Genomic DNA, 20,579 nt, shown 5'->3' with positions numbered 1-20,579 from the left:
ATGGTGGCAATGTAAAAGGACGATGGATTTGAACTATTTCAATCTAATAATTACTCGTATCATTTTACACGTACATTAATTACAAATTATGATATTATAGGAAATTAAGAGTTCTATAAATACTACCAACACAACAATGAAACTCGATTTAAATTTCGCTCCTTCCGCAACAATGAAACTCGATTTTACTTTCGCTCCTTCCGCTTCCTTGGGACCCTGACTTTCTCCCTGACTCATTTTACATACAATAACAAAACTCTTAGAAAAATCTTAGATATTGTAATCATGAATTAAACCTACAAGTTTGGGTTTCGCTTATTCTAGAAACTCTTACCAACTTTTTCTTTCCAAGTTTAATGCATAATATTAAATTAAACAGTAATAGATTAACTAATTGTATGGACTGCATGCAGCACACCAAATAAGACATCTAAATTACGGACTATTAGTTAATTATAATTAACAATTAATAAACGACTTTACAAATCAATCCACCACACATATTCCCGACAAAAAACAAGACACTCGTAATTCATTTACTCCGTATTAGGAGTAATTAGTTACAAAAGCAATTAATTGTGTGTATTCAAGAATCTGAAGAAAACAAACACATAAAAATACAAATTAACAATATATTGATCGATCAAATGGGAGACGAGGGTAGAAAGATCGGCGTTGCTGTAGATTTTTCAATATGTAGCAGAATAGCATTACAATGGGCTATTAATAACCTTGTTAAAAAAGGTGATCACCTTATTCTTGTTAATATTCGTCCTGATGCCCATAATGAAGAAACCGAGATGCAATTATGGGAAGTTACCGGTTCACGTACGTTTTTTTATATCTATGATATCTACATCTTAATTATATCTCTATAAATTATTTTACGATTTCATTTCATTCGTTTGATGTGTTTTTTTGAATATTTGTTAATCATCATCGTTAATACGGAGTATAATCTAATCCTGATTTATATATTGTGTATTTTTGTAAACATTTCGATTTTTGTTTCTATGCCGTAATTAATCATATAAACATATAATTTTTCTTAACCTCATTTTTATGCGTTTAATTAATCAATTTTGGTTTAAATTAAGTATTCAATATTCTATTGATTTTGTTGTGTATTTCATTTATTTTTTTTAGCTTTAATCCCTCTATCGGAGTTTCGTGATGCACATGTCATGAAGAAATACGGGACCAAGCCCGACCCGGAAACATTAGAAATTCTTGATTTGGCTGCAGTTCAGAAGGAGGTACTTAATCAACCTTTCATCTTCATAATTTGACTTATTAACGGATAAGGTTTTCCTTGTTTAAGCTAACTTAATAAAAGTAGTAAATGGAAAAAGTTTTCCCGTTTTTTTTTTCCCTACTTATTTGCCGGAAATCCACTCGGAAGCAATCTCTCTATCCGTCGAATAGAGAGGGATGACTTGTTGGGAAATTACGGTCTCACTAATTTCCACCATCCAGCCCAACAATAATAGGAAAGAAATAAAAACAATACACAACACAAGATTTAACGTGAAAACTCCAAAACAGGAGAAAAGTCACCGGCCCCCAAAGAGAGAAATACACTATATCACAAATTGTTACAATAATATAGACGACCCTCTTAAGCCAACTACACTCTCCAAAATATTTAACTAATACAACTCTCAAACAAGAGAGAGAAAGAAAGAAAGAAATAATCAAATACTTAAAGTGTATTGATTGGTGCAATTTGGAAGTAATCTCGTAGCCTCCTTTTATAGCCAAGGAGTTCACCTTCAACTTCACTCTTCTACCAATGTGGGACAAAACTCCATTTTTCCTTCTAACCAAAATATAACTAACAAATCTCCACCTTTTGGATAGAAGAAAATAATTATGCTTCCACATTGCAAAGATAACCGATGTAGACGCTTCCTCAACGACAACTTCAAGATCCTCATCTTCATGTCGTTGACATTATCTCCCAAGAGACAAAACTTGCATCTTTACCGAACATTGTCTAAACCGACAATCATTGTCATCACAGACAATCATAACTCTTAACAAGAATTATCATACTCCACCATTAAGAGTACAACACTTCAAATATCACATTCCAAGCATTTCACCTCGGCACATGTTGTTGAACAACCAGCTGAAACTTTATGGTGCAACTTCCTGTTTGGCTTTCCCTGAAAGTTTCATCAGCTACAACATCAGTTTCCACCACACAACCTGCATCAATGCCATACCAATACCCATGTGCAATTGTGAAACCGCTAACGAACATCCCTTTCCATGGTGGCGCGGACACACCATGAGGATGGTGTGACTTCAGAGGAATTTGTCACTCTCCGTAACAACGGAGACAATGTTAGCGTCTTTGGAGCCATTTGCCGGATTAGCTCCACCTGGACAATTAACCCTTACATGCCCAGTATTCCTGCACCTCCAACATACCAGATTCTTCCCAGAGTTTCTCTTTCGCCTATCCGAACACAACACTATCGTATCTCCTGATGACGAGACCCCGTTACCTTCCAGTCTTTTCTCATCGGATAGGAGCTTGCTAGTAACGTCTTCAAACTTCATAGTTTTCTTCCCATACATCAAAATAGGTTTCATGTGTTCATAAGACGATGATAAAGATAATATCAACCTCAAAGCTTTATCTTCATTATCCGTTTTAACTCCAATCGCCTCCAGTTCTGAAACAATACCGTTAAGAATACTTAGATGATCTGAAATCTTTGAACCCCCATCCATACGCAGAGTATGAAATTGTTCTTTAAGACACAACCGATTTGAGATGCCTTTGCCCTGGTACAACTGCTCTAGTTTAACCCAAAGCTCCTTTACCGTTGATAACCCGTGCACATTTGCAAGCACGTTCTTTGCAAGACACAAACGAATCGCACTTGCTGCCCTCAAATCCATATCATCACATTCTTCTTCATCGAACTTACTGCTAGAATCACTGCCGGGAACAAATGTGGGTTTACCTTTCAATGCCTTGTGTAACCACTAACCCGAACTGAATCAAAACATCCTTGACTTGAACCTGCCATAAGCCAAAATTGATCATCCCATCAAATTTCTCTACGTCAAACCTCATTGGACTGAACTTCGACATCGTATCCGTATCCTATAAACAATACTTTCTCTGATTTTGCTCACGTTTCGAATAGCCAAAAGATGTAGCTGGTAGTCAGGACCCTTTAAATCGGAAATCCACAACTCGCCACTAACAAATTCAACTATTACTACGAATCAGAAAAAATATTGTCTAACCAGATACCCTATACGATCAATAGAACTCGTTTCTGATGTGGACGATCCACTCCCGTGGCAACCACAGAGCATACTCCGACTCCTATAACCGAGACCCCCGTCAAACCTGACGCTCTGATACCAGTTGTTGGAAAATTACGATCTCACTAATTCCCACCACCCAGCCCAACAATAATAGTAAAGAAATAAAAACAATACACAACACAAGATTTAACGTGGAAACTCCAAAACAGAAGAAAAATCACCGGCCCCCAAAGAGAGAAATACACTATATCACAAATTGTTACAATGATATAGACGACTCTTTTAAGCCAACTACACTCTCCAAAATATTTAACTAATACAACTCTCAAATAAGGGTAAGAAAGAAAGAAATAATCAAATACTTAAAGTGTATTGATTGATGCAATTTGAAAGTAATCTCATGGCCTCCTTTTATTGCGAAGGAGTTCACCTCCAACTTCACTCTTCTACCAATGTGGGACAAAACTCCATTTTTCCTTCTAACCAAAATATAACTAACATGACTTTCTCTACTTTCGAGAGTGTTTTCACTCTGGGTGAAAAAATGACTTGTCTTTATTTTCGGATAGGGCAAAGATTGTCTACATTTCACCCTCCATACACCACTCATATGGTATTGGGTTTTGTTGTTATTGTTGTTGTTGTACGCGGACTAATCAGTTATTCCGTGACTATTTTTGACTTTTTAACCCCAGCCAACACAAAATATGCCTGAGGTTTGAATCCGAGTCTTGTGAGTGTATCAGGATCCCAACCACAAGATGGGGGAACAGTTTTACTTTGATATACGTGGACCAACTTTACAACCATTTCTCTAGCCACCAGAATTTAAATTTGACTTATAAATACGTGCCTGAGTATAATATTGATCCGTGGTTCGTTAATTGTAGGTGGTTGTTCTGATGAAAGTATTTTGGGGAGATGCTCGTGAGAAACTATGCGAAGCTGTTGACAATATACCTTTAGACACTCTTGTTGTGGGCAACCGCGGGCTCGGCAAGTTAAAGAGGTACTAATCATCACATCACACTTTCATTTCAAATAACAGAAAAAAAAATGTGATTGAACAAAAAAGTTTCTGCCAAAGGATGATGATTTTGGAAATTTAACGGTTGCTTGATGTTTGCATTTGCAGGGCTATTTTGGGCAGTGTGAGTAACTACGTTGTGAATCACAGTTCGTGCCCTGTAACTGTCGTTAAGTACGCAGATAATGCTTAAGTCTATGGGGCCTACTAAGATGTCAAAGTCTTATGAACTTTGTGCTAATAGTAATAATAATAATCCCTTGTGTTAATTCCATTGTTTGTAGTCATTTGTGTCGCAATTTAGCCTTTTAAAGGTGCTGTCTTGAGCATGTACTGGATTTATGATCTGTTTTCATGTTCCATGTTAAGAAATGATTCGTTTGGTTAATAAAGTTGTAGCGATATTTTTCATTTATGAGTTGCTTGGTTGAAGGAATAGGTATGAGATTCAATTTAAGACACTCTCAAAATTTGGGTGGGTTTGAAACGCAAGGTTGGGTATAAAAGAACTTTTTCAAGTTTATTGCATAATGTACATTTTTTTTTATTTTTTTTTTCATAAAAAAAAAGGTTTTTATGGACTACATGCATTATTACAACTTCTATAAAACTCTAATCCTGACAATTCACCAAAAACATGTTTTTGTTTCGATACGAACACAATCAACTGAGGTATATAAACACTTAGATTAATCATCAGTTATGGGGAGACGGTTTGCAGTAGATTTTTTATTCTTTGCATTAGAATGGGCAATCGATAATGTCACAAGGAAAGGCGATCACCTTATTACTTGTGAATGTTCTTCCTGAAGGCCATTTTCACGAAACTGAGATGCAACTACTGCCACTGATTCACGTTGCGTTTATTAATACTACTATTTGCTAATCATCATAAGGCCCTGATCTAAGAGGTTGTGTATGGTATTAATTGTCGGCGTTAGGGACTCAGACACTCAGTTACAGAGTGACCTTATATTTTTAATTACGTGAACACTGATAAAACATGACCACACTGATAAAACATTACCAACCGAAACAAAAAAATATTTCACAAGTTCCACTGCACAAGATACAAGTTCACATAACATTACAATTTGCTAGGAATTTTCAATTCTTGCTCTTTATATATACTAAGTTCTCTCCTATACACTATTATTACTCGTTTCAACCTTCAATAAGCCAAATCATAGATAGCCAGATACCAACATATAAATGAAAACTTTCAGGCATATGTTTTACCCTAAAACATTTAGATTTTAAGATTCATCAAGGAAAACTGCACCATGTCCACTAGCTTTCATGAACTTCTTTAGTAGAAGCACCACAATAGCAATGGTAAGTCCAACCGCTGCCCATGTAAACAGGCGGTCATCAGCCGGTTTCTGAACCCTGACCACCTGCTGCTGCTGTGGTTCCACTGTGTGTACAATAGATGAAGCAGAAGGTGAAACAGTAGCAACCTGCTCTGATACACTCGAGCCTTCCGGTTCTGGATTTTCACTTAAAGCATCTTCATGGTTTTCTTCAACATGTTCTTGTTGTTGTTGTGCTTCGTTTTCTGTTATCTCTGTACTGATATTCTGTACTTCATGGTTTTCTTCAGCAGTTGCAGGTTCTTTTGAAGCATTTTCAGGGGTCTCTTGAGAAACTGGAGGCGCCTTGCTGATCATATATTCATGAATCTGAACAACCACAAGATTTTATAAGCATGAGATGCAAACTTTTATATGAAAAAATTAAAACTTGCAAGAACACGAAAGGAGAGTTTGAGTTGTTGGATGACCTCGTCAATGAGCTTTTGACGATCCGGAGTACCATACTTGGGGGCGGCACGAGACTTGATTGCAAGAACACGCCTTTCTTCTTTCTTAAAATCCAATGAGCCCAAAGCACCATTTGGACTAGTGGGCATAAATGCAATAAGCGCTGTTAGAGCAGTACGAACTGCAAGAAAATCAGATACATTAGTTATTAAAAAAAATATAACATTCATATGAGACATTAGTCACCCTTCAATAGAACTGCAAGCTAAAACTAAAGTCAAATATATAATTTACCACTCCATGAGGGCTGCCAATGCTCGGGATGATGATTCGAAATGCTCAAGCAGATCTTGGTCTGAGTTTCAAAACGTCCATTTGGCTGAAATGACAATTAGTATGATCAGGTAAAGCTTGAGAAGATAATGGATATAAAGACATGGAAATATATATTCAATATTTTAAGAAGGAACGTTACAGTCAACAACATAAATGATGGCGGTTTGAATGGATACTCTGAAGGCAATTGAATTCGACCATGATATATTCCTCCTTCGAATTCGGTATCTCTTGGTCCCCTAATTGCAAAATGCCATTCAAATATATTTTCCTGCATACAAACATATGCTATCATTTTACTTTATCAAGGATCTAAGTAGCAAGTATGCAGATCATTCATAAGTTTATGGAGTAACAATTTTTAAACAACACCATTAAGATGAACATATTTATAAAAAAAGAAAGTACGGACTATTTAGCCCCAAAAATCCTTCAAATCATTTTATGTTACAAGTGACCTTAGAGCTCATATAGCTACAAAAGTTAAAAAAACTAAATAAGCTAGCATATATACAAAACCAGGCCTCCGTTTGCCATCAGCTATGAATCTCAATAGCAACAACAATCATCATTAACTTTAAATTCATAAGAACCTCAATTTTATAAATATGGCGAGAATTGTAATTTATCATATAAAAACAACAAATCAAAAATATATCATGTACTTAACCTAATCATACATTTTGAGCTAACGCGATCAAAATCAGATAACCTAATTTCATATTAATAGATCTAACAGAGAAAGTAATAAATTGAATTAGTATATACCTCAAGAGGAAGGCTCATGAAATCATCGGAAGGATTGGATTGCATCTCTTTGACTTCCTGTAAAATTCGTTTGACCGATGGATTCTTCATGTTGAATTTATCCCCCATTTTATGTGATTAAATTATAGATCTGCTCAACGCGATTCGATTGAAATTAGTATTATTATTAATCAATTATCAGTTGTCAATCAAAGCTAATGAAATGTGAAATTGGGGCAACATGAACAGGTTTGCTTTGGGAAGGTTTATATGAAAAAAGGAGAAGAAAATATCCAAAAGGGCAAGGATATTGTTGAACACGTCGAATTCTATACGTGGCAGCGTTTTAGTGGCTGAAAGGTTAAGCGGTATGCATACTTTTTTACTGAAAGTAAATTAAATTATTATTTTGTTTATAAGAGGGTCACAATGGTGCGACTAGGTGAGCCGCCCCAGCTCCGCCCAAGCTGGGCGTCGATGTCACGGAAGCCGCTCAGGGGTCCGCCCAGCTCATACGTCCTCGTTTTCGTCCAATTTAATCAGATTCGTGGGCGAGTGTTGACCGTTGCAAAAAAAAAAACAAAAAAAAACAAAAAAAAAAAAACAAAAACAGCCCAACGACTACATCAAACGGCTATATGCCATTTTTTTTCTTTCTTTTTTTACTCTATTTAAACAACACATATTTACTTCATTTTACACACAAATTTCATATTATTTCTCTCATTCTCATCATTTTTATATACTTCCACTCTCATTTTTTTAACAACAAAAATGAGTTCCAAACAAAGGCAAATCGATAACTCGCAACAAACTACCGGGTTTTCTCGATTTGCAAATACTAATGCATTTGCGGGTATATTCGGAAATATCCAACAAGAAAGTCAACAATCTCAACATATTCCATACTACCCGAACCAACAAACTCAACAACGTCCATACTACCCGAACCAACATTCTCAACAACGTCCATACTACCCGAACCAACAATCTCAACATTCTCAACAACTTACTTCATACCCGAACCAACAACAAACTCAACAAACACCTTACTATCCAAGTCTCCATGACGAATCGTCCGACGAAGAAGTTCCTGAAACACCACTCCAAAATGAACCCGAATCCGATCCCGAGCCCGAACCCGAACCAGAAACCGAATGTGATCCGAAAAAAGGAAAAGGAAAGATAGTGAGGTGTCCGAAGGTTCCTTGGACCGACTTGGAGACAAATATTTTAGCCTAGCGTTTTGTGTATGTTTTCGAACATCCGAGTGTGGGAAACAACCAAAGTCATAATTCATTTTGGGGTTAAGTCCGAAGACAATATAATTCGATTGTTCTGGAGAAAAGACGTGCGGATCAAATAAGTGGAAAATGGTCTAAAATGCGAAGGGATGTCAAGATATGGATTGCGCTTTACAACAAATATGAGAAAATGTGGCAAAGTGGTTGTAATAACGAAGACATTATGAATGCGACCTGAACCGCTTTCAAAGCGCAAACAAAGGGCCGACACTTTGCGTTTGAGGATGCATAGCGAGTGTTAAGGGATTGCCCGATGTTTTTAGAAGGTGAAAGTATATCGAGTAGCAACAAACGAAAACAAGCCGATGATATACCAATCAATGTTCCGACCGAGGGAAGTTCCAACCCGAACACAAGCACGCTCCCCGACCCAACCCAAATGGAAAATTTGTTAAAGGATACCGACCCAATCCGACGTCCTCCAAGTCGAGCTAAAAGTCAAAGGGACTCTTACTCATCCGATGCCGCGAGCCGTTTGTCTTCCGATGAAGTCCGCTTTAAAATTGCTCAATCGACTCAAGCTTCACAAGAAATGGCGAATCAACAATGAAAAAGCTACAAGAAGACAGCGACACGCGTACTATGTTTAAAGGGTTGAAGCTTCTTTCCAAACCGATGTCACGAGATTTGCCTCTCGATGAATACGATATGTTAATGTGTGCTCGAGAAAAAATTAAGAAAAAATATGCGAAGCAATTGGAAAACATGAACGACGAGGAGGAGTAGTTTGATTATTTAGTTTTCTAGTATTTAATTTTAATTGTCGTAATGTTTTAATTTTTAATTATTGTAATTTTTTTTAATTTTAATGAAATGGTAGTTTTATGTTGTTTATTTAAAATTTATAATATAAATAATAATAATTATTTGATAATATATAAAATTAAAAAAGAAAATAAAAATATGGAAGGAAGGAGTGTCATGGTTGGGAGTGTTTAGTCCTGGGAAGGAAGTGAGATGGAAGTGCTATGTGGCGCTGAATGGTTGGTTAGTCATAGAGGAAATCCTGTCATGGTTGGGACCTCTCTAACTAAATTAAATTTTACTATTAGATTATAAAAAATTACTTTTCATTGACATGAAACATTTAAATTAATTATTTTTCATATTTTAAAACATTTAATTGTTCTTATATACTTAAACACCTGAGTTTTTTTTTTTTTTTTTTTGGTCGTTTAGTATAATAAACTTTGTCGCTTAAGTTAAAATGTTGGTTACTCATTAGTAACGCTTAACTTGAACACTGGTTGACGGTTAAAAATAATAAAAAAGAAGTTGATGTTTTCTTGAGAAAAAAAATACAAAAAGTGTATAATCAAAGACACATTAGTTAAAAATATGAGCCCATCCAAATCGAGAAATACAAAGAAGCCCCGTCGAGCCTTGAACCTAGAAAACAAACCAAACAAGACTAAGAGCTATATAAAATCGAACATTGCCAAACACGAGGAACAAACTGACAAGAGCTAGACAAGACGCATACAAGAACCAAAACGAAGCAAACAAACCTAAAACACTACTACAAAACAACCAACAATCACCAAAAAGAAATAAAAACCAACATAACCACAAGTGAACCAGAACCTGAAACGCCTAACTTGTCCGCCGCACGAGAGGATTTTGTACTCTTGGAACAAGGTATAACGAGCTTACCATCGATGAGTTTGAAGTTTGCCGAATTCCCCGCTCTCAATAAGAAAAAATACACATTTGAGGGCCCTAAAATGAAGCAATTCGAGGTAACAAGATCAGGAACCGATATGGATGTACCACCAACATGATCCATTAAAAACCATTTGATCCGCCTCCCCAAATGGGAGGTCATCATCAAAGGCCCTCAAACCGAAAGAAACGTCCACCCCCGCCTTTTTCTTCTTATTCTTCTTCGGCGCCTTGGCACTGCACCCATCAACATTAATCGAAGCACAACCCTTAGATGAGACCACAAAATCCTTATGTTTGCAGATTACTCCAAACCATACTTCACGAATTTTTGCAATCTTTTACAACGCACGAAGAAACCTTATGTAACAGCCCATCTACTAAAGGTATTAATTTATTATTATTAATGTGTTAATTAACAAAACAATGTTAGAAAAAGGGCCATGTTTGTAAGAGAAAGGACCTATGGTGCAAGTTTTAAAGTTTTGATGGGTTAAAAGTGTTAATAAGTGATAAAAGCTTTTTACAAAAAGTTGGACAGCAGCTTGAAATCTAAAAATGCTGAAATAAAAAAAGACAGAACGAGAGATGGAGTGTGCGACGCTATTTTGGGTGAAACCATCACAAACCCTAGATTTTCTTCCATTCAATTGAATCTAAGGGTGAAATCAACTTAGTTACTACTTGCTAGTGCTACTAGAAGCTTTGATTTTAATCTTCTTCATCTTTCTAGAGATTTGGGGGTTTTGTAACCTAACTGTGACGACCCGGGAATTTCCGACCAAATTTAAACTTAATCTTTATATGAACTCGACACGATAAGCAAAGTCTGTAATGTTGAGTCTTAAAAATTTTTGAACTGTTTAGATAGATTCAGTTAACCTTTGACCACTCCCGAGGATTCACGAACAATTGTGTGTAAATGAATATGTAAATATAAATATAAGTATATATAATAATTTTAAGTAATAGAAAACAAATTAATCAATTGAATTGAATAAGTAAAATATTATATAAAGCAATAATGTTGTGATTAAAATAAATCTATATGTAAATATGATTTCTATACATAGTTAATGTTATATATAGATTGTGATATATGTACATATTAACAATACAATAAATGTCATCACATAATATAATATTACATAAATGGTATTATATTTAATTTCAAGTTTGAAATATTATTATCATTATTTTTGTTATTGTTAGTATTGATATTATTATTACTAGTAATTAAAAGTATCATTATTGTTATTATATATTATTATATTATTAGTTATCATTTATTATTCGTCTTTATCAATAATATTATTACTAATAATATTATTATTAGTATTATCGATATTAATAGTATTAATATAATTATATTAGTTAATCATCAAAAATAAGAAAATTAGATATATATATATATATATATATATATATATATATATATATATATATATATATATATATACACTTAGATACGTATAACCAAATTATAAAATACACATATATAAATACATATACATATATAAAATAAAAAATTTTATATATATATTTATACAGATATAAATATAGATATATATATGAATTTATATATAAAAATGAGTAAAATTACATAAGCATTCTGTTTGCCATCGTTTTCTAACTATTGTTGATTGGCTTTCCTGTCCAAAAATTCGTACAAATCAGTGATTGTATCATAAACAAATCCACGAAGTTGTTAACAATCAATTCCATTCTTTGTCTGTTCTAATTTATTTTCCTAATTAATTTCTAACCGAGACCACACGCTATCATACATAGTGCTCTCTTCTTGTTACGATGTCTACATAAACTCACAATCATGAGCCATCTCATATCACTTTCCACCATCGAAATCTAGCAATCCAAACCACCATCCTCACTGCTTTTGCTACTGCTAAACATATGTTCTATTTCATATTTAGACCAAAACCCATGAACACCCGATTTCTACGCTACTGCTATTTCTTTGTGATCGAAAATCACTACCATTAACATGCTGAAACCACTATGCTCATGAACACCAAACAACTTCTCTTCTTCGACCTATCACCATCTCCACTCCTTTACTTTTATAACCGAAACCCACGAAAACTATCACCACCCATGATCATCCCTAAACCCTACAACCCATTTAATAGCCACTCTTCTCCATCTTCGCCAAAGTAATCACCTGCAGTGATATTTTTTTTTCTTTTCTTTTGTTGTTGTTTGTTCTCTGCTGCAGTTACTCGATCTCGGTTAAATACTATCACAACCACCACAGAATTTGCATGCGTATTAGTTTTCGATCAACAACAATATTACTTCACATGAATCAGATAACCGAAGATTAAGAAACCATCTTGAAACCCATATAGACTTCACGATCACCATAACTGTGAGCCGGCTAATATATATATATATTTTTTCTATTATTTCTCTTCGGTTCTCTTCCATATTCATCAAACACTACCATATTATATACCTCACTTGCCAAATTATTACCTAGTGGAGAAGAAGATTGAAGAAGAAAACGAATAAAAATAACAAGAATACGGTACCTGTTGAGTTTCCCTCTTCTAATTTATAACCAACGAATAATAATAAACTCAACGCTTACTAATGTCGCCATACTTCTTCCTGGATCCAGTCTACAGCTGGCTGCTCTCCTTGTTCCTATTAATTATATGAATGATGATAATGATTAGGAAAATATGGCGATTATAATATAAAAAGAAGGATGGAAACATTAGTGCTGTTTAGGTATAAAGTGGTGTATATAAAATTTATTAAAAGTAAACAACACCGAAAGTGTTTTGTTGAGTTGTCGACTGCTGGTCCCGTTCGCAAGCTAATCAGAAAAACTGAATCAAACTTCAATGTTTGGGCCAATTAATCCGAAGTGGACTGCCGAAGAGATTCAGTTTTATGTTGGGCCAATTATTTATATCAACTTTTACTTGGGCTGTGAACCTGATTAATAATTGGGTCGTGAACGTACTGATACTACTACTTCGTTTTTATGATGTTCACCAAGATGATGATGATGATAATGATATATGATGATCATGTTGAGAAAGTAATGAAAATAATAAAACAGTTTGTTTTACATATTAAATAAATAATCGTGTGAAATAATTCAAGAGGTATCGGGCAGTGCAATAGTTTAGGCAGTTTGATGGGGGAACGAGAGGTCGCGGGTTCGAGCCCGGGCATGGGCAGTTATTTTTCCTTTTTGGAGCTTGTTTCATTAAGGTAGCACTTTTATTATTTTTATTATTATTATTATTATCATTAATTAAAAATTGTAATCTTATTAAGATTAACATTATTAGAAAAAAAAAATTATTATTATTATTATTATTATTATTATTATTATTATTATTATTATTATTATTATTAATATTATCATTATCAAGATTTATATATATTATCATCATCATTTTTACTAACACTACTATTATTTATTATTATTATTAGTATCCTTATTTTTATAAAAATATTACAACTTTTCATTATAAATATTAGTTTACCAAATAAAATAATAGTTATATAAAAACATATCTTAATATAATCCTATATATATATATATATATATATATATATATATATATATATATATATATATAAAGATATTAATCTTAATACAATATATAATATAAATAAATTTAGTCGATTAAATGTGATATGTGTTAATATATATGAATAATATAGGTTCGTGAATCTGACGCCAACCCTGCATTATTCAGTTTCGTCGTATGAATATTTTTACTACAAAATATCGTATTGTGAGTTCATTTGCTCCCTTTTACTCTTTATATTTTTGGGACTGAGAATACATGCGATGTTTTTACAACTGCTTTATTAAATGCTTTTGAAATACATATCTGAACTGCGAATACATGAAATGCTTTTATAAATGTTTGACGAGATAGACACAAGCAAAACATTTCTCGAATGAGTTATTATGCAACAGAAGTTCTGCGGATTATTGAATGAATTATGTGGACATGATAATTACCACCGTTGAATTATGTGGACATGATAATTGCCACCATTGAATTACGTGGACATGATAATTGCCACCAATTGATATGAATGTTATGTATCGAGAGAATGATTTTATACACAGGTTATGTGTATGTTATTTTTGTGCACAAGATATGTGTACGGTTACTAAGATTTATGAAAGATGATTTCGTACACGAGAAGGGTGTATTGTATTTAAAAGATATCACATGTACATTACAGGTGGGTATAGGATTCGGGCCCATTTGTACCATGCAGTATTTAAATCTTGTGGTGTATCAAAATGATGAATTTTATTGTTTATGATAAACTTATGAACTCACCAACCTTTTGGTTGACACTTTAAAGTATATTTATTCTCAGGTATGAAAGAAATCTTCCGATGTGCATTTGCTCATATTACATGGAGTCATTCATGGCATATAGAGGTCAGAACCTCGCAATGGGACCAACTGTTGAAGACTTCGTCCAGATGGATTAGGACGGGTCACTACACTAACTTTGAGGTATGAATAATTATTACTTTAAATACGAAAATTATGTAATTAGATGATGTTTTTATTGTTAGAAACAAGGTTTTTCAATTAAGTGAAACCCTAATTCGAATTTTAGGGTTAGGATTTATGTGCCAAATTTGGGGAAAATTGTTAATTTTGTATGAAGATAAACTTGTTGTCAAAAAGCTTGTTGGATGGAGTCAAAAATATGATTTTAACTATGTCTTATGAAAAGCTATGTTTATGTAAGTTAAATATTGGATGGCATGAGTAATGGGTTGGAAAGACTTGAAGTCTTGAGTCTTGAACTAATTAATTAGTGTCAAAATGGGTTTTGTTAGTTTAAGGAAGAACCTTAGGTTTAATTGGTCTTAAATGACTTGTATGAATAAATTGTGATACATATGTATGCTTGTATGATTAGGTTAAGATACTTGGAATTGGGCTTGAGGAATTATTGTGCTTTGGTTGTAATTGACTTGCTTGCGGTTAAGGTGAGTTCATGATATATACTTGTATGTATGTATTCGATTGAATTATAGTGGCTCTAGTGTGTTTAAGCACACTAGAGTATATTTGTAGTGGCTTTAGGGTGCCTACGCACACTAAAGTATAATGTAGTGGCCTTAGTGTGTTTATGCACACTAGGGTATATTTTGTAGTGGCTCTAGTGCATTGATCACACATTAGAGTATATTTTGTAGTGACTCTAGAGGTGTTCCAGAGCACTCTAGAGTATGTTGATGACACTTGATTGTGTTACACGGTGAGCTTACATCTCGGATGTAGGTGGGACTCTAATGGTATTGTTGATACCTTAGTTTGCCCAACATAGTAGATTGCATACATATTTACATTTGTATATTATGTTCTCACTAAGCGCTAGCTTACTCTCGTGTTGTTTACATTTTTATGGATTCGGGTGCGGATAAAGGAAAGGGTAAGCTTGATGGTTAGCTTGTTGGTGTGAAGTTCTTTTGGATGTTGATATGCTCAACTTGACGTAGTTGGTTTATAGGTGCTCTTGAGTGGGATAGATATATCCTAAAGACCATGCTCATGAATTTTTGGTTTCGTTATGTCAAAATAGGCCAAGTTTTAATAGTTGTTTGTAATGGGTCGGTTAATACTAATTAGTGAAGGTAGTTTGTGAATATCTAAACTTGTTGAAAATGTTGTTTTGTATGTATCTAATGGTTCAAAAACATGTTGCATTCATTGTTGTTTGTTGGGGTTAAAACGAGTTAGGTGTCAAAATGGTTTAGAAAAAAAAGTTATCGTTTTGCAGTTATTGGTTTTTGATCGTTAAAAGTGGTATCAGAGCATGGTTTAAGGGATCTAGGAGGTTACTTGTAGAAGTAGGATTTCCTAGACTTAAACCGTAGGAATTGTACGTTTTGTGAAAAATGTGGGACCTTAACTTGTTGTTGTTTATATGCTTTGATAGAAACCTAGTACTATAGGAGATAGGTAGGCAACTAACATGCTAATGTGTTACAAGTTGTTATTTGAACAAGTATGCATAGGTTGTGTAGTATAACTTATTGAGTGAATGTCGTGTCAAATTCATGTAAAGTACTTTGTATGTCATGTGGACATGGTAATGTAGATGTTTGTAATAACACTTGATCACCGTTATTACAACTTTGTATTTTGTCATTAAAGTATGACATAATGAAGTACCGAATGGAAGAAGCATGATATTGTTGGCAGGATTGCATGGTTGTAGAATTTTATGAACATATATCTAACATGTGTTTAACTTTCAGAATGACGACTAATGAAGAGAATCTCGATGGTTTAGACCATAATGACGGTGGCACCCGTGAAGAAGAGGGTAATGACTTGAAAACCCTACTAGCAAAGGCATTAGAAAATTTCTCACCTTTTATGGTTAAGAAGATAAAGGAGACTATGGAAGAGGCAGTAAAGACTACTATTGTCGGCATGATCACTGAGGCAGTGAGTAATGAATTTGATCGACGGTTACCACATGTTAATGTTGAAGGTGAAAACTTGATTAATGAAGAAGAGATAAGAGTTAATCGTGAAATTGTTCCTTCAAAGCCATATAGCTTAAAGGACTTCAAGTTGAGTAATCCGCCCACTTATACGGGAGACCTCAACCCAATAGTAAGTAGTCGATGGATCTCTGACATTAAAGGTTGTTTTAGAACAACTCGTTGTCCCAATGAATTAAAGACCACTTTTGGGACATGTATGTTAAGGGGAGTTGCACAAAGATGGTGGGATGATCTTTTAGTAATTAAGGGAAATGATTATGCGGATAGACTGTCTTGGGAGGAATTTAAGGGTGAATTCTTCAAGAATTTTCGATCAGAGGCCGAGGTGGAACGGTTGAAGACTGAGTTTCTAAATACTCACCAAGGGTCTATGGACTTGAAAACATTTCGAGCCCATTTCATAGATGTGATGACCCGTCCTAATCCACCTGGACGAATACATCAACATCTGGTCCCATTGCGAGGTTTTGACCTCTATGTGATACGTTTTGTAACATTGCATTCGTTTGAGAAGGTATTTCATAAATGAATATATTAATTCCAGGTTTTTAACATCTGATGATTCCTACGTATAGACAATCACCATTTAAATGGTTTACAATAATACATCTGTTGATAATACAGTCAAAATAAGGTACATGGTAATGGTTTGGTGAATGCAAGTTTCTTGTATATAGCATGTATGACTCCAAGCACATATCTTGTATCACGTATAAGCAAACAGCGGAAGACTTCTAGAAACCTGAGAATAAACATGCTTCAAGTGTCAACATAAAGGTTGGTGAGTTCATAGTTTTAATATTACACATAATCCGTATATCAATGTGGATTACAAAAGTTCAGTTGTTTCATTCAAAACGTTTATCAATATGTTTTAACATTTCAAATCATCTGTATGTAAAGGTTGATCATAAGATCTCAGTTGTTTTATTCAAAACGTTTATCATTAGGTTTTACATAAAAGATGGACCACAAGATTTCAGTTGTTTCATCCGAAACGTTTATCAATCGGTTCTACAAAATTGAGCACCCTGATAACCAAGCCTTAACGTTTATAATAAGTACCCCTCGTTTAACATGCAACCAACATGTACAATACACGCAATCCAACGTGTACTAACTTCAAATAGCATACGTCTGTTTTATAGTTCAGGCTAGAGTTTCTTTCTATACCTGGAACAAACGGGGATGTCAAGCCCTATGGATCCATATACTACTACTCGCGCCCACCAGTTCTTATAACTGGCAGTTACTAGTTACCAAAGCTAAGGGATTTTCGGTTCAAACTCGGTGTAGAATTTAGTATGTACTTGTATCCATTGCGTTTAAAATAAAGTGCATGTATTCTCAGCCCAAAAATATAGATTTCAAAAGCAATTAAAAAGGGAGCAATGAAACTCACTGTTTAATATTGATATACAATATTGCAGGAAAGCACGTAGACGCATCGGAGATGATAAACACGAGGTTTGATTTACAAAAATACCCCCGAACATTACCCATAATTTCCTTGGTAGTAACCCATATTTTCCTTAGCTCTAGCTCGCTCGGAAATTCGTTTTGAAAATTACTTGGACAGCACTCCGTCGTAATATTTTATGTACATTATTATTTTTGTATCGCAAAAATAATAACACTAATAATAAAAATAATAAGATTAATAATAATCTTATTAATAATAATAATAATAATAATAATAATAATAATTTAAATAATTTAAATAATACGGAGTAAAATTAAATTAAATCAGAAGTAGAAATGGTCGAGCTTTTATAGTGTGGCCTGATTTCTCCTTCCATGCGATCGCATGGTTTCATGGGCATATGGCCATGCGATCGCATGGCCAACTGTCACCAGCCTGGTTCGTTTGTTTTTATCTTTGTCGACATAATATAAATATTAATATATAATTTATATAATTAATTATATATTATATTAAATTTACGTGCATAGTTGACTTGTAATTTTTGTTCCGATATGTCGTACGTCGTCACTCGACTTATGTCCCGGTTCCGGTTTCTCGAACGCATTTTCGTACGCTTAGAAAACTTGCATTTTACATTTCGTGACTCGTACCTTTGTCAAAATATAGTCTTAAATCATCCATAAACTATACCACTATAGCAATTCACTGTAGCAAATAGTGATTTTCAAAAACACTGTAGCATTTTGGGTACTGTAGCAATTTGAAAATGTTACTATCGTTTACTAAATAACTTGAAATTATATATATATGTATATATCTTTTTAATATACATAAATCAGTTTTTAAATACGCATTGGAAGTTATTTATAAATAAATTTTAATAATAAATATTTCAACTTATGATATATATTCAAATAAATATTTAAACCAATAAGTTTAATGTACGGTATCAAATAATTAATACATTGTTACCTTTTTAAGTTATAGTATATATGTATCTATTTACATATAATTGTTCGCGAATCGTCGAAAACAACCGAAGGGTATTTAAATATATAAAAGTAGTTCAAAAATTTTGAGATTCAGTTTTACAGACTTTGCTTATCGTGTCGAAAATGTTAATCATACAAAGATTAAGTTTAAATTTGGTCAGAAATTTTCGGGTCATCACAATAGACCAACTTCAATTCAATCCCGAATACGTTAACAATGAAGCGAGTAAGTGTAAGTTATTCCATCGATTGTTGCGTGATGAGATAAGGAAAAAAATTAGCGTGTCATAATTCAAATCATTTGTTGACTTGTTTGATGCGGCAAGAGACTTTGAAGACGAGCTTATACGAGAGGGAAGGTACACTCAGAAAAAAGAAAGTTATACTCCCAAAAGAAATTTCGAACAAGGTGGTTCGCCTAATAAAAAAAATAAAGGGTGGTGATGGGAAAAAAGGAGGAGTAGTTTTTCCTCGGGTGTGTTTTAATTGTGGGAAGCCCGGTCATCTTGCCAAAGATTGTGGAGTTGAGGTATCAAAAGCCATTATATGCTACAATTGCAACGGGGAAGGCCACCGAAAGGCTGAATGCCCGTTTTTATCGGATGCAGCAAGGAAAGAAGAACAAAGGAAGGAAGTGGTAAGAAGGTTAGAGAAATCGGCGGGTACACCAAAAGGAAGGTCCTTCCAAATTACTGTTGATGAGGCGAGAAAGTCATCGGAAGTTGTGTCAGGTACTTTTTCGGTTAACTCCATACCTACAAAAGTATTATTTGACTCCGGTACTGATCGCTCATTTTTTGCTACTAGATTTGCTCCTTGTTTGTGTAGTACGTTATCCAGCCTTAATTTTCCACTAGAAGTAGAAATCGCCGATGATAAGCCCAAGTTGGTTGTAGGTGTGTATAAAAATTGCAAAATTGATGTAAACTCAATATTGTTCAATGTTGACCTAATCCCTATGACTATGGGTGAGTTTGATGTGGTCATAGGAATGGATTGGCTCAGTCAATACGGAGCCAATATCGTTTGTGATGAAAAGATTATTCGGGTGAAAACCCCAAGTGGGGAAGATGTAATTATTCAAGGAGAAGGACAAAGACGACCTGTTTCTATATGCACTTATGCCCGTGCACGTCGTCTTGCGTCTAGTGGATGTGCTTCATTTCTGCCTCACGTCATTGACTCTCAGAAGGAATCAAAGTCCATCAAGGACACCCCGGTAGTTAATGAATATGAAGATGTGTTTCCGAATGATCTTCCAGGTGTTCCTCCTGAATGACAAGTGGAGTTTCGCATCGATTTGGTTCTGGGTGCTGCACCCATTGCTAAGACTCCTTATCGCCTAATACCAACCGAGATGCAGGAATTAATGAGTCAACTACAAGAGCTATTGGATAAAGGTTTCATACGTCCAAGTAGTTCACCTTAGGGAGCACCGGTGTTATTTGTAAAGAAGAAAGATGGTAGCATGAGGATGTGTATCGATTATA

The 20,579-nt window shown here is 34.4% G+C and overlaps 2 protein-coding genes across 2 annotated transcripts; one reads left to right on the top strand and one right to left on the bottom strand.

Annotated features, from left to right (window-relative positions):
• Positions 1-647: 647 nt before the first annotated feature.
• LOC139858897 (universal stress protein PHOS32) lies at positions 648-4,640 on the top strand. The gene is made up of 4 exons (XM_071847736.1): positions 648-828; positions 1,147-1,256; positions 4,182-4,300; positions 4,427-4,640. Exons 1-4 carry the CDS (start codon positions 648-650, stop codon positions 4,509-4,511), a joined length of 495 nt encoding a protein of 164 aa, XP_071703837.1. The 3' UTR covers positions 4,512-4,640.
• Positions 4,641-5,568: 928 nt separating this feature from the next.
• On the bottom strand, positions 5,569-7,429 carry LOC139858339 (ubiquitin-conjugating enzyme E2 32). The gene is made up of 5 exons (XM_071847196.1): positions 7,186-7,429; positions 6,557-6,688; positions 6,376-6,460; positions 6,102-6,262; positions 5,569-6,000 (listed from the first exon to the last, which is right to left on the bottom strand). Exons 1-5 carry the CDS (start codon positions 7,291-7,293, stop codon positions 5,575-5,577), a joined length of 912 nt encoding a protein of 303 aa, XP_071703297.1. The 5' UTR covers positions 7,294-7,429; the 3' UTR covers positions 5,569-5,574.
• Positions 7,430-20,579: the final 13,150 nt, after the last annotated feature.

Source organism: Rutidosis leptorrhynchoides, chromosome 7, assembly GCF_046630445.1.
Source record: "Rutidosis leptorrhynchoides isolate AG116_Rl617_1_P2 chromosome 7, CSIRO_AGI_Rlap_v1, whole genome shotgun sequence".
Classification (NCBI taxonomy): domain Eukaryota; kingdom Viridiplantae; phylum Streptophyta; class Magnoliopsida; order Asterales; family Asteraceae; genus Rutidosis; species Rutidosis leptorrhynchoides.
This window is presented reverse-complemented; position numbering and strand designations above follow the sequence as displayed.